At 51.7% G+C, this 15,842-nt stretch overlaps 1 protein-coding gene across 1 annotated transcript; it reads right to left on the bottom strand.

Moving 5' to 3' along the window:
- Nucleotides 1–228: 228 nt before the first annotated feature.
- On the bottom strand, nucleotides 229–11,995 carry LOC119089942 (zinc finger CCHC domain-containing protein 24). Its single transcript, XM_037212747.1, has 4 exons — nucleotides 11,841–11,995; nucleotides 10,916–11,040; nucleotides 6,073–6,237; nucleotides 229–3,435 (listed from the first exon to the last, which is right to left on the bottom strand). The coding sequence occupies exons 1-4, from the start codon at nucleotides 11,965–11,967 to the stop codon at nucleotides 3,322–3,324; spliced, it is 531 nt and encodes a 176-aa protein (XP_037068642.1). The 5' UTR covers nucleotides 11,968–11,995; the 3' UTR covers nucleotides 229–3,321.
- Nucleotides 11,996–15,842: the final 3,847 nt, after the last annotated feature.

Raw genomic sequence — 15,842 nt, 5'->3', positions numbered from 1 at the left:
AATCAAATATCTGGTGCATGCCGAACGCGAAGAACATTCAGCGTGGCTGGCAGGCCCGCAACTAACTTACCAGCTGCTCACCAACTCACCAACTCACCACCTGCTCACCAACTCACCAACTCACCAGCTGCTCACCAACTCACCAACTCACCAGCTGCTCACTAACTCACCAGCTCACCAGCTGCTCGCCAACTCACCAACTCACCAGCTGCTCGCCAAATCACCAACTCACCAGCTGCCTGCCGGAGAGCGGGCGGTGTGTATTGCCTTTCTTGTCACATCAAAACATCACACGGCCCCGATCGGGGGCAACGAGAACAAACTGAACAATAACAAGCAGCGAGCAACACACGGCGGCGGCCACGGGCAGCGCCAGCAGAGTTAGTCGGATATGAAGGACCTGATATTTACATATAGCGCCATTGTCGTGACACTTTTATATACAGATCAAACAGGTGTTATCGTCGCTTTGGAAAGTGTCGTCTCTCCAGTGCTCGCAGAGGGGCGGCTGACCCGGAAGCACTCTGCGGCAAGGGCACGCTCCCGTCGTCACGGAGGGGGGCTGGCATCAGTCCCAGGGTCCGCCCTCCTCCCGCCAACCGGCGTGCGGCGTGTCGAGGAACGTGCTCCGCCTGCCCCACCGCTGGGTACGCCTCTGCTCCAGCACACCGCTGGCTACGTCCTATACCAGAGTGGTGGACGCCGACAACCGTAGGGAAGGGTGTAGGAACACGCTGGCCAGCGAACCAATCGTCATTCACGGTGGGAATGACGTCAGCGGTGGTCATTGACGGTGGGACCGGAAGGCGTGACGTCAGCGATATACCTGGGCAGTGGTAGTGACGTGGAGGCTTATACTTTGAGCAGATAGAAGAAGTAAGCATAATTTCAGGAACTTTTTGCCAAATCGTGGTGACCCACACGCCCAAAACACGAATGAGCTCGTGCACGTCCTGCAACCTACATCATGGCTGCTTAGCGATACCATGCTGGATTTAGGATCTGGATTAAGCTTGCCCACACTCGGATGAACAAAAAACGACTACAAGAAGTGTGGAAACCCCTGCAAACACATTTTGAACCGTGAAAGACTGACCTGGAAAGACCAGAATACTAGCAGCCAGTGCTCCACCACGACATCAGTTTGCAAACCCACAACCTTGATCGTCCTCGGAAACCAAGCCCCAGTGGGAGACGATCAAGACTCGCCAAACGTGTGCGAAGAAACCATATCGAGGAAGTACAACAGTGGGCGCATGCAAACCTCATGCCCTAAAAGTACGTCGTCACGCAGCTAAAGGCAAGGCACAGACAAGGGTGACAATGACCTGCGTGACACTGGTGACAAATGCCCGAGTGACACGGGAGACAATGGCCCGGATGACACGGGTGACAACTATCACACATTCGGCGAAACGCATCACGATGCTTTCGCTCTTCCTACCGCATTTGGCACGTTCGACACGCAGAAATGTCAGGCACTTCGTTGGCCAGCTACACCGCACGCGGGTCACGACGGAGCAATTGAATATCACGAGTCGTGTCAGCGGTTCTCTCTTGCCGAGCACCATGAGGTTCCACGCGTTTTAACATCGCGGCCCTTATGCTTGATGGAGCAGGGATAAAACTGAAGCGTTGCTTGTTTCCGACGGGGTGTGGTTTCGGCGGTTTCGTTCCGACGGTTTCGGCAGCCACAAGCACGTGGCCAGCGTCACCGCGATCGCCGTTCTGAGGGTTCGCCATTCTGAGAGCTTTGTGGAGCTCTGAGCACCGGCCATCGATCCTAAAAGGCAGCTCTGAACAACGGTTCGCAGGAGCCTCAGTCTCGCCTCGTAACAAGCCCATCTGCCGGAGCAGACCGCGTGACTTCGAAACCCCATCAGCGTCATTCGGTAATGACGTTCGCATGCGCCCGGTAGCCTTTTGGGCTCCCTGGAAGCCTCCCGAAGTGAGAAGTTTTGCCGGCGTGTCTCACAAGAGCGCTCATCCCACGTGACGTGCCGAATATTGACATTGCTGCCATGTCATGTTCATGCCATGTCATGATGTCATGTGACCTGTGACATTGCAATGATGATGGGAACACATGACCCGAATGCTCACAAGACATTTTCGAACTGCTTTACAACAACTTAGAACATTCGCAATAAATCTTAAGGTATCTTTTCCCGACCGTAAAATGTCAGCGCCGAGTTCTACAGCACGACACAGCTGAGCGTTCCGCGTCAGCCGACCGCACACGTCACCTGACTGACCCCAGTCAGGCAAGTGGAGTCCGCGCTGAGAGAGCCCTCACCCTCCGACCCTGCCGCCTTCGCAGGAGGCCCTCCGTCGTCACCTGTCGACGGAGAGCAGACGAGCGGCAGGGCCAGAGTTGCAGGCAATGCTCTCATCTCCATAAGCAATTAAAACATCTGACAGTCAGCACGATCTGCGCGGGGTGTGATGCATTCGGCTGAAGCCTTTTGAACTGACAGTTCGCTCCGCCTTTTGAACTGGCAGTTCGCTCCGCTTTTTGAACTGACAGTTCGCTCCGCCTTTTGAACTGACAGTTCGCTCCGCCTTTTGAACTGACAGCTCGCGCAGCCTTTTGAACTGACAGTTCGCGCAGCCTTTTGAACTGACAGTTCGTGCAGCCTTTTGAACTGGCAGTTCGCACAACCTTTTGAACTGGCAGTTCGCTAGGCCTTTTGGGCTGACCGTTCGCTCAGCCTTTTGAACTGACAGTTCGCTCCGCCTTTTGAACTGACAGTTCGCTCAGGCTTTTGAACTGGCAGTTCGCTCAGCCTTTTGAACTGACAGTTCGCTCCGCCTTTTGAACTGGCAATTCGCTCAGCCCCTTGAACTGGCAGTTCGCTCAGTCTTTTGAACTGACAGTTCGCTCCGCCTTTTGAACTGGCAGTTCGCTCAGCCTTTTGAACTGACAGTTTGCTCAGCCTTTTGAACTGACAGTTTGCTCAGCCTTTTGAACTGACAGTTCGCTCAGCCTTTTGAAGCTGACAGTTCGTCCCGCTGTTCGCCTGCCTTTTGATTACCGGCTCTGAGATGACGCCGATGCAGAGCCGACGTCTTCACATCCATGCGTTTCCACAGCTATTCGACGAGAGGCGCATTGGCGTCGTCCCTCCGGGTTGGGAGCCCGGTGCTGCTGTTGAACGACGCGGTTGCTCTCTTCACTCAGTCCGGAGACAGTCCAGAGCCATCTTGCGCACCGAGGGGGTCTGGGCGCCAGCGGACGTCGCGCTCACCCCTTCACTAGCCGGCGAGGGGTGCATCCTTTGCTGAACAGGGGTGCTGGGTGCACGTCTAAGCGGGACCCTCTCACTGCAGACGTCGGCAGTAGTAGCCGAGCGTCTTGCACTTCTCACACAGCTCCTGCGGGTGCACCTTGGACTGGTCCGACACGTCCAGGCCGTCCGGCTTCTCCAGGGGGCGCTGCGCCAGAAGGCAGAGGTCACAATGGCGCACCCGGGCTCGGGAAGCGGTGGTGCAACGCAGGGATGACGGTCATACGGTGCAGGTGGTACACAAGTGGCGCCAGGTACACCAAGCCTGAAAGGCTTACAAACGAGCGGTGCTACAAGGAGGTTTTCTGTGTTCGTTCTCCCCCCCCCCCCCCGCTCGAACACATCCCTCCATCTTATTGGCGATTTGCTGGAGAAACACAGGATTTAACACCCACCTAGACTCCAAATAGATTCACGATCGATGCGTTTGCGCCACGCCGTTTTGATCGTCAGCTGCAAGCTGCCTGGTGAACTCGAACTCAAGCCTCTAAAACTCATACTCAAATCTTAAATCCCAACTCAAATCGTAGCACATTAATGCAAATATGGTACACTTCCATCATCATACTTGAATTTGTTCACAAAGCTTCGCTCTATCCTTTTTTGCCCCAGCCTCAAACCATATTACGAGCCAAAGCGACGCCCCGTCAGGTTTAATCGGAGTGAGTAAGCAGCAACAGCCCGTCGGGCGGACGGAGGCGTACTCAGGTACCGACGATGGGTGGGGGGTGGGGTGGGGGGGTCACAATGGGCAGCCGGTTAGACGATACGGGGCGAGTCCGGCTTCGGGAAAATGGCAAGTCCGTGTGTCATTGGGGCTTTACGACGCCCTCAGCTGCTGAGGCTACATGGCGCCGCCTGCCTCTCACCCTGGCAGGAAGGGCGGGCACCGCGGGGAATCGAACCCCGTACCTCTGGTTTCCCAGACGCGCAGTGGTTAATGCAGACGCGCTGACCACTACACTACCGGCACCCCCAAAAATGGCAAGTCAAGAACTACATGAATGCGATAACATCTATGAATGTCCTGAAGGAAATGAAGGATGGCTACCTTGAGCGAAAATCCTTTCATTCGAGTCGCAAGTGGTTTGCCAATTTAACAGCCGGGGGACGGTATTTGCCGCCCGTGCAATAGTGCCGCACCTTGCCCAACTGTTTGGAAATCGTGTCAGCCCTCAGTTAAGATTCCAGTGTCAACCGCAAGACCGAACACTAGGAATTTCACAACGTGTTTTGCTGGGCCGCAACTGTGGATAGTAAATGGCCGGATCATAAAATCCTTAACTGAAGACTTATATTAACAGAAAGCTGCTGTTAAATCTTTTTTCAGAGAAAAACAACGCCAATCTGATGGACTACGAAATACATCTTCGTCATTGCGCTTTTACAGCGCAAAAATCGCCAAGCCTCAAGCTGCGCTGCGTCCATGCAAAATCACCGAAGAAGTTCCTTGATTTCGCGGACAATCGGAAATCGCCAGTTTTGTCGGAATGCAATATACTTTGGCGCTTCTGCAACGTAGGCCACCCTCAGGCCACACCACCTACCACATTTTCCAGCCGCTGCCGCCAGTGGCAGGAGGGTGGCGCCTGCCAGCGACAGCACAGACCCAGTCTTTGATGCGCGTTGCCCGGCGGCATTCAGCTGAAATGGGTTCTCGAGGGAAAAACAGCGCCTGCTTCCGCTGAGAGCGGCCGAACCCAACAAATCGTCGCTGTCAAATTCAACCAATGAGCGTTCGATCGTGCCCATCCGGACGCGACACTGCAAAGAAAAGCCGGAGCCTCTGCATTGAGCGTAGCAGGAGCGCTAAAAACGCAGCCTCCTCGGGCTTTCAGTTGCCAGCTGGCTGTGCGGACCTTTGTAGCATGGCGGTGCCCCCCCCCCCCCCCCCCCACTTCGCCCCTCTAGAATAACCATCAGCGCAAGAGTCAACTATGGAATCTGGATAATCGCTACTTAAAGGACCTCTGTGGGAACTTGGTGTGGCAGAGAACGCACCAATGTCACGTTTGATGTCTCGTCAATGATGTCAATGACAATGTTGAGCTGGGCGAATATTTCCTTTCCTATACCCCGCTGTTTGTTCTGTTCAGTGGGTGAAAGGCGGTGCTTCACGCTCGAGCAGAGCCGTAAATAAAGTGCAAAGTGCAAAGTGCAAAGTGCAAAGCAAGCAGCCCTGTGGTTTCGAGGTAAAAGGCACATATATTCGCGCCAAGCTGCTGTGGAGGAAGGTCAACGCTACATACGAAGCCAATCTATATCGACGGACAACTGTATTTCCATCATGAACGTTATTCTTGCCTGAGTTGTCGTTCCGAGAAGAGAAAAGTGTGCAATGCCAGGAGTGCGCAAAAGATCAGGCATAAGCAGAAAGACAACTCCCTTACGCTATAAAAAACCGACGATTACAATGAAATAATAGCAACCCAACGGATAGAACAACCAAAAATTGATAAGGCGTAGAGAGAGAGAGAGAGAGAGAGAGAGAGAGAGAGAGAGGAAGAAGAGAGAGAGAGAGAGAAGAGAGAGAGAGTAGAGGAGAGAGAGAGAGAGAGAGATATATATATATATATATATATATATATATATATATATATATATATGTATGCATGCATGTGTCTTTCATATTTTGCATATTTTTACACACACACACACACACACACACACACACACACACACACACACACACACACACACACACACACCACACACACACACACACACACACACACACACATGTATAACACCAAGCAAATTACCAACGGCTGGTCTCAACACCGACCTGCTTATGCGGGTAAACGAAGATGCGGCACTTTTTGCACATCTGCGCCATGTTCGCCCAGCTATTTCCTGACATCCACTTGCGCTTGCACTTGCTGCACTTGTACTCGCCGAAGCAGCGCTTCTTGCCCTGGTAGGGGGTCATGCCTTCCCCTCGTGGCCTGGCCTGTCGGAGAGATGGGGACCAGGTCACCAGCAGCGCTCCGTTCCCAGAGCGGGACGACGGCTTACGTCGTTCCCTTCCACTCAGCATTTGGACGTACTGTTAAAGCTTTCCGAGGATGACGGAGGATTGCTGCTCCCTATCCCCCCCTTAGTGCGTGAGCTGCATGGCGTGCACGCGCACTGGCGGCACAGCAGGGCACGCCGGGCGGAAGAGGCGGACGGCAGCTGGGTACGCTGGGCTGAACCGCGCCAGCTGTGGGTGCTGCGCCACGATCCGCCAGAGTGATCTGCCTGAACCTGGCGCCAGGTTCAGCGCGACTCGCGGAGTGCGGCAATCAAGGCTGCGTAGCCGCTTGATGAGACTACGTAGCCGCTTGATGAGACTACGTAGTCGCTTGATGAGACTACGTAGCCCTTGATGAGACTACGTGGCCGCTTGATGAGACTACGTAGCCGCTTGATGAGACTACGTAGCCGCTTGATGAGACTACGTAGCCGCTTAATGAGGCTACGTAGCCGCTTGATGAGGCTATGTAGCCGCTTGATGAGGCTACGTAGCCGCTTGATGAGACTACGTAGCCCTTGATGAGACTACGTGGCCGCTTGATGAGACTACGTAGCCGCTTGATGAGACTACGTAGCCGCTTGATGAGACTACGTAGCCGCTTAATGAGGCTACGTAGCCGCTTGATGAGGCTATGTAGCCGCTTGATGAGGCTACGTAGCCGCTTGATGAGACTACGTAGCCGCTTGATGAGGCTACGTAGCCGTTAAGGCCCGTGAATAAAGCCGAATATTTTGCGATGTTTCGTTGGATCGATGCATGCCTAAATAAGACGTGCTTGCAGCCGCGTTCGGTTGCTTATGATATTTTAACTACTTAGTCAATCACGCATCTCAGTCACCCAATGCTCAATCAATCGAAATTGCAATCACTCACGCGTTGAAATATGGATCTAAGTAATGGATACTAGTAGATTCGGTCCAGTACTATCCGGAACCCTCAAATCATCAAATGGAATGTGGACTGAGAAAGATATTTGCTACATATTTATATATATGGATATATTGATATACTATTATTATTTATCGTTTTTTATACTCCTGTCTATTATTTATATTTGTTACGTATATAATCTATACAGGTTGATTACATATACATATATATATATATATATATATATATATATATATATATATATATATATATATATATATATATATATATATATATATGTATTTCTACCAGTCCGGTGAGGCAAACTCCGTCCCCAAGTCCAGTGGCTCTCAACTTTTCAGCCGAGAGGATTAGGCCAGGATGTAGACCAAGGAAAGAATTAAAAAATTGTCACACTTAAACACATCACTAACACCAGCTTCACCACCAACCGCTCTTCCATGTCGATCCCGGTGCATGCCAGCTGGTGGGTTGGGGCACGTCCATTGCGATCCGTTCACCGTTGCACACGGGGTCTAATCCCCAATGGCGCCATCGGTAACAGCGATTGGGGTAAATATCTGAAGCCCGTGTGGCCAGGGGGTGGCCGCTGCTTTTAACAAATCAGCTTCCAGTTCTTTCGAGCGCCCAGCGTCAGCATTACCATGCCATGTCCGATTGAATGGTTCTGGCAGTTACGATTTTCTCGGCATGGCCAAATCTGACTGGCCTCCTGAGTAGGTTTGATTTGTTGCGACCATGCGTATGGGTTCCTAAACATTTCACAGTGGCCAATTTCTACCTTGTGCTGATAAAACTTGCTTAACGAAGGCTGCTACCCCAGCTTTGTGTTGAACCCTGGCAGTGCTGAGGAACGGCCATTGCTGAGCGATGGGCAGTGCTGATGGACAGGCAGCGCTAATGGACAGGCCGTAGGCAGTACTGATGGACAGGCAGAACTGGTGCCCGGGCAGTGGCGAGGGACGGGCAGTGCTGAGAGACAGGCAGAACTGCTAGACGGAAAGTACTGGGGGACGGGCAGTACTGGTGGAAGGGCAGTGCAGGATGACGGTCAGTGCTGGTGGACGGGCAGTGCAGGATGGCGGGCAGTGCAGGATGACGGGCAGTACTGGTGGACGGTCAGTGCAGGATGACGGGCAGTGCGGGATGACGGGCAGTGCAGGATGACGGGCAGTACTGGTGGACGGGCAGTGCAGGATGACGGTTAGTGCTAGGGGACGAGCACCGCCAGGAGGAGCGGCGCTGCGGGGCAACAGCTTTGAGAAGTGGGCAGCACGTGCAACATCCATACTCGACAAGTCCGTGTCGCCGACCGAGAAATATCTGGCGACCTCCCGGCAGTTGGATCTGCCAAATGCAATTCCCGGAATGGGATCGCTTCCGGCGGAAATGGTGTTGCGGCGGCAGCTCCGGCCTGGCCAGCGGTGGCCACACTGGGTCCGACGGCTCGTTTTATCAGTCGGCGCGGTCGCCATGATGGACTCAATTAGCCCTCCGGGTTGACGCCGTAAGCGGAGCGGGCGCGCCGCCGGGTCCGAGCTGCTATCCCTTGGCTTGAGTTGTCCAGAGCTGAGAGTGGACGGATGATGCACGTGGCGTGCAAACGCGGAATGCTCCTCGAGACGGTCCCAAACGCGACGCTTCGGCGCGGTCTTCTCCAGCGGTTGAGGTTTAATTGACGGTATTGGGCGCAACAATTTTTTTTCCGAAACGAGCGCAAAGCTTTGATCGAGAAGCCATTTTTTATTAACGAGTCCCGAGTGCGCAGCACAATAACTTCTGTCATTCGCCTTCAAAGGATAAAAGCATTGTCGTACCGAAAATACATCTACTGTGTGCATGCTTTCGATAGAACATATTTTAAACTTAATACGCTGCAGTTCAAGTGCAGCATACACAAGCAAGCTTTCACCAAAATCAATTTTTTTACAAATAATTAGAGCATGCCCAAAAATATTCTAAGTGGTCAAAATTCACCTTCCTTGTTGTGCGAATCCCTTTTAACAGTGCATTAGATGTTCATAGCACACTTTTCCACACATACTTAAGGCTTTAAAAGCCCTGAGTAATACGTACGCGAGATTTCCAACGCATCCGGCATGCCTCTCATCTTGAACTTGAAATGCTGGCGCCAGTGTTGTGCCCTGCCGTGGTGCTGGTTTCTATTTGAGTGCGAATGATAGATTTTGTCGTTTGTCTGATGTCGTGTGCAAATAATGGGAAGTGATGCGGTAAAAACCGAGAACCGTCTAAAATATGGCTGCGAAGCATGAAAGCTTGGCTCTAATACTGTTGGGAGCCTTCAGATAAAGCCTGGTTAAAGAAGACGATGTGGATAATCAAATCACATATGCATTGCCAGCTATTTTCAAGTATATCTCGGCGTTTTCTGAATCACTGTCTTTTCGCAACTTAACTCTCTCCCATGGAGTCATAAGCCTGACGTTTAGATCTGTGAAAGAATCACGTAAAGACTCCTCACCGAACCTATTTTATAAACTTGTTCCGGCAAGCATCTGGTGTGAAAATTCGCCCTTGAGCCTGGTTAGAATACCTGGGCATTCTGCAGCTACTTCGATCTTTTATGCGGCAGCATATGGAAGCCCAACAGCGTGCGTATAGACGTGTTGCCATTAATGAAGAGTAAGGAGACCATAAACGCAGGGCGACTCTTACAACCTCTCAATTGACAATTGAATCGGACACTCAGCCAGCGTCAGTACAACCACCTGAAAACGGGGATCTGAGAACGTTGAGAACGGTGATCTGAGAACGGTGAGAACGGTGATCTGAGAACGGTGAGAGCGGTGATCTGAGAACGGTGAAAACGGTGATCTGAGAACGATCAGACCGGTGATCTAAGAACTGTGGGACCGGTGATCTGAGAACGGTGAGAACAGTGATCTGAGAACGGTGGGAACGGTGATCTGAGAACGATGAGAACGGTGATCTGAGAACGGTGAGAACGGTGATCTGAGAACGGTGAGAACTGTGGTGTGGGACCGTGTCCTGGGCTCACCGACGCAATATGCGGTGGGTATGTCTGATGCGGTCTGCTGTTTGCATTAAATGACATGAGACTAAAAACAGGACAATGCCATCTTGTGACGGCTCACACCAAGAATGTTCTTCATGTTCAAGTTCATGTTCGTGTTCTTCGGCGCAAATAACCAAGGTAGTTGACACGCCATCAACACACAAACACACACACACACACACACACACACACACACACACACATATATATATATATATATATATATATATATATATATATATATATATATATATATATATATATATAGCATCCGCTGTTCGACACGCATAATATAGTTTGGAGACCTTTTGTCATAAGCTTTTGATTGCATGAGTTTCTAGGACGAGCGCTCACGATAAGCAGTGGGCGCTTATTCATGCATGATACGCCGCTGCGTCATAACGTTCTGGGCGGACGGCAGTCTGTTGTTGACTGGAAAAGAAGTGTTACAATGTGTGTGAACTCTGCATGGCTTTCTCAATAGCTGTTATCCAGGTTTCCTGAACTAAAAGACGCGACAACTGCCCCTGCGCTCTCATCGATGCTGTGCACGGACTTTCTATTTCCTCTTATTGCTTATCGTTAAGTGCCAGTCATCGCTCTATTTTAGCAGCAAAATTACCGACTGCATGTCTTCCCCATCCTGGGTGATTTTTTGGTACAGTGACCCTGCTGGGTCTTTACCTCTGGGCAGTCCTTGATATAATGACCCTTCTGGAAGCAGAGGTGGCAGAGGTAGGTTTCTGGTGGCAGCTTCGGCTTCCGCTCCAGACCAAGGGACAGATCGCCGAACTGCTCGGCCAGCTCACCTGACGTCACACGGGCCAGGTCAGGTCAGGTCACGTCTCACCATACGGGCCAGGGTCAAGTTGCGCGGCCAGGTCGACGAAACAGGCCATGCCAGGTCACAAAACACCGGTGGGATCAGATTCGCTGCCCACGGCAGGGCACCGACTCAGCTCGTGTAAAACCAGATCAGATCAGATCTGGAGACTCAGATCAGATCAGACTCAGATGTGGTGAGCCACGCCGATTAAGTCATCTCACCAGACGCAGGTCAGGTTCGATGCACCCGTCACTTCACACATGTCCGTAGGCTCGGGTCTGATGGGATGATGAGGAAACAACGCACGTCTGATGGGGTGATGGGAAACAACACACATCTGATGGGGTGATGGGGAAACAACGCACGTCTGATGGGGTGATGGGAAACAACGCACGTCAGATGGGGGTGATGGGAAACAACGCACGTCTGATGGGATGATGGGAAACAGCGCACGTCTGATGGGATTATGGGAAACAACGCACGTCTGATGGGATGATGGGAAACAACGCACGTCTGATGGGATGGTGGGGAGACAACGCACGTCTGATGGGATGATGGGGAAACAACGCACGTCTGATGGGATTATGGGAAACAACGCACGTCTGGTGGAATGATGGGGAAACAACGCACGTCTGATGGGAAGGTAAGCCACAGCGTCAGCTCATGTCTCCATCACGCCCCCGCGCTGCCGGTGTTGCCAGCTTGACAGCACCCGGCACGCGTGACCTGCGGAACGACGCTCTCGGGTCACCGCCACCGCCACCGCCGACGCGCCCGACTCACTGATGCTGTTGGAGACGCTGCCGCTGGCCAGGGAGCCGTCCTGCTGGCAGCCGGCGGTGGTGAAGAAGCTGTAGGCCATGGGAGGCACCACGTATCCCAGCGCGCCGCCGCCGCCGCAGGACGGCATCGGGCCCCAGAACGGCTGCAGCTGCTTTGCCTGCGGCAGAGGAGACGGACCTGGGTTCAGGGGGCAGGGTTCGGGGTCGAGCATCGGGGGTCCGGCATCGGGGTCAGGGGGCCAGAGGGTTCATAACAGACATTAGGGTTCAGTGACAAAGATCATGGATGAGAGATCAGGAGTCACTTGTCAGATCAGGGGTCAGGTCGCATTCAGGATCAGGGGTCAGATTTGGTTGTTTGGATTAGAGCCCTTTCGACCAGAAATGATCATTTCAGGACTATTGGATGAAGGAAAATAGTTAACGGCTGGGCAGGCTTGCATGCGCCTGGGGGGGACAACCGCCGAGCTTTAACACGCGTACGAGCTCTGGGTACCCGGCCGAGGTCCCCCTTCCCACGGGGCTCGCGGCCAACTCGTGGCTGACGCACGCAGTCTGGCCCGGAAAAGCGGGGTGTCGCGAGGATGCAGGATGAAGCAAGATAGAGAATAAGAGGGACGGATGTATTCGCAGACCATAGTGAGCAAAGGTCATGCGTCAGAGGCCAGAGATCAGCAGCCGGTTGTCAGCGGCCAGAGATCAGGGATCAGGTCGCAGAGCATAGAGAGGGGAGATCAAGCATCAGAGGCTAGGGTCCATTTCCGTACTGAACTATTCGTGAACGGTCTATGGCACTGGGCGCTGTCAGAGTGGGCTACAACTTAGCCCTCTTGTCGGACGAACCCCAGTCTCTTGGGCGACATCTACTGACGCTCGGACGACCTGAAGCGCCATCTATAAACAGACGCAACGAAACTTTTGCAACGTGCAGCGTGCAAAAATCCGTAAAAGTGATACGGACGGATAGTGCTATGAGAGACTTCTGAGCTGTGTCAGTGTCACAGTGTCAGTGCTGTGTGTCAGTGTGGGCGATTGCAGCGTGAGGCTCAGGCACGTCGGGAAACAGCTGCTCCCAGAAACAGCTGCTGTCGGTAAACAGCTGCTGCATGTCGGGAAACAGCTGCTGCATGTCGGGAAACAACTGCTCCTCCACCCGCACCAAATCCAGCCCAGTAGCCAATGACCAGCCACCTGATTAGCAATACAACTGTCGTCAAAATCAGCGGCCACTCCCAGAAACCTACGCCACACGCATCCGAAGGGTTAGACTGTGCCGCAGTACTTCACTGCTGAGCGGAACGCGTCACATCGGTCTGGGCGTAGGTCCAGTGAGTGTAGGTCTCCTGGGGGTAGGTCTTCTGGCTTGTCCCCCTTCAAACTAACACCCAAGCTCTGAAGCACTCCGGGCCTGGACGGTGGACATAGCACTTTCACAACAGTACGTGCTGAGGTATAGCCAAAGACTTTTGCGGGTTTGGCTGTGAAACGCCAAGATAGAGCTTGATGAAATGGACAGCTTAATTCTACACTCACATGCAGACTCTATCTTTCCGACAAGGGTCATGCGCTACGAATAGTGCATGCTTAGCGTCGCAGTGCACTTGCATTGAATGTAGTTATATTCACAGGGTCACAGCGGCTGTGTCTGTGATAGTTCTCGGTGGTCAGATGATTGTGATATGACATAACATATGATGTGATATGAACATCGGCCCATGATATGGCATATGAAAAGGGAACTTGCGTCAACGCTGGCATGTGAAAAATCTATAATGAGCATAACGGGATTGGTGACCTTTCGTCAGCTTCATCTTTCATTTGCTTGCCTTTTCAAATGCAGTTAAGTGAAAAAGTTGAGACTGTAGCAGATATTTTCTCAAGGCACTGCAAACGCTAAAAAGATGTATTTCTATTTTCAACTCTCCATCTGTAATGTTGATAGCATGGGGGGAACAGCTTCTGATGCTCAGAAATAGCTTACAATGTCTCATGCGGTTGCTGCTTTCCGTCAGTAGTTTATAGAAACTATGGTACTCATCCTTGAGGGCCCCCCCCCACCCCTGTTGCCCTCCTCAAGCCCGCCGGACCACTTCTCCAAAAAAGAAATGCGCTGCAACCTTGGCCGACTCTTCAAAAGTCATCTGAGTCATCTGAGTCATCTGAGCTCCATCTCGCTGGATCATTTTCAAGGAATTCAGACTTCTCTCTCGCGATGCAAAAACAATCTATTCCTCCGTCTGTAAAGAAACTTTCAGACCCGATTGCGCTTACGTGCTCGAACACTCACCCACCCCACTCCGAACATCCCGCCGTCACAATCCAAGGCGGCGGCCGTTTTTGGTCTGTCGCCGGCGCCCATGACCTCAAAGAGGGTACCAAAGAGGCACCAAAGAGGGCACCAAAGAGGCACCAAAGGGGTACCAAAGAGGGCACCAAAGAGGCACCAAAGAGGCACCAAAGAGGCACCAAAATTTCACCAGAGGCACCAAAGTTTCGTTCAGATACCGAATGTGGCCTTGGTGCTTCTGAAGAGCTGCTGCTGAAATTGAAGCATCGACTCCTGGGTATTCACTGATTGATGGGCATCGACTCCTGGGTATTCACTGATTGATGGACATCGACTCCTGGGTATTCACTGATTGATGGGCATCGACTCCTGGGTATTCACTGATTGATGGGCATCGACTCCTGGGTATTCACTGATTGATGGACATCGACTCCTGGGTATTCACTGATTGATGGGCATCGACTCCTGGGTATTCACTGATTGATGGCATCGACTCCTGGGTATTCACTGATTGATGGGCATCGACTCCTGGGTATTCACTGATTGATGGGCATCGACTCCTGGGTATTCACTGATTGATGGCATGAGTCGTAACCACCGTGCTAAAGCGAGACAAACGTAGCGAGGTATATCACTTCTGAATGTACGGCCAGACCACAACCACGCAAATGTTCAGATCGGCCTTCCGTGAGTTGCGTCGCATATGAAAGAGGGGTAGGGGAGGTTTGGATGGAATGTACTCGAACCGTAAGAAGGGGGTGATAGGTTTTCGGCGGCGTGACAGGCTGCGGTGGGCTTGCAAATCATGCTGAAATATTTCAACACTGTTTTTCATGTTTATGATGTAATTAATCGTGTTTTTCAATCGTTTAAATACATTACACTCCATCAGCAAAGACGTTTTCAGCCTAACTAGCGGAGGGAGAAACGTGTCCAACGTTACCATCGCGTAATCACGGGAGGGTGGCTGAATATGTACAAAATGTGTGACGTCATTCATGGATGGTCGTCATGGGCCGGCTTCTTCTTCAGCTGACGATGCATCCAGCTTGTTCAGGGACATAACCAGGTTCAAGGTGTAGGGTGTGAGAATATCAGCTATCCAATGAGCACAGTGCCGACTTCCCGGGACTTTAAAGCATGCACCGCAAGGCGTGACGCCAACAGCGAAGTCGCTCGCTACGTTCAGAATTTCAGGGCAAATGTCCACGGGTGACGCATTTTGGGCCTATGCATTCAGTATATATATATATATATATATATATATATATATATATACATATATATACATATATATATATATATATGTATATATATATAACAATATACATATATACATATATATATAGAGAGAGAGAGAGAGAGAGAGAGAGAGAGAGAGAGAGAGAGAGAGAGAGAGAGAGGAGAGAGAGAGAGAGGAGAGAGAGAAGAGAGAGAGAGAGAGAGAGAGAGAGAAGAGAGAGAGAAGGAGAGAGAGAGAGCGAGAGAGAGAGAGAGAGAGAGGAGAGAGAGAGAAGAGAGAGAGAGAGAGAGAGAGAGAAGAGAGAGAGAGAAGAGAGAGAGAGAGAGAGAGAGAGAGAAGAGAGAGAGAGGAGATAGAGAGAGAGAGAGAGAGAGAGAGAGAGAGAGAAAGAGAGAGAGAGAGAGAGAGAGAGAGAGAGAGAGAGAGAGAGAGAATAGAGAGAGAGAGAGAGAGAGAGCGAGAGAAGAGAGAGA

The sequence above is a fragment of the Pollicipes pollicipes genome, unplaced genomic scaffold (genome assembly GCF_011947565.3).
Source record: "Pollicipes pollicipes isolate AB1234 unplaced genomic scaffold, Ppol_2.1 Scaffold_1600;HRSCAF=1878_pilon_pilon_pilon, whole genome shotgun sequence".
In the NCBI taxonomy this organism is placed as follows: domain Eukaryota; kingdom Metazoa; phylum Arthropoda; class Thecostraca; order Pollicipedomorpha; family Pollicipedidae; genus Pollicipes; species Pollicipes pollicipes.
Note: the sequence above shows the minus strand (reverse complement) of the source record. Positions and strands in the feature narration are given on the sequence as shown.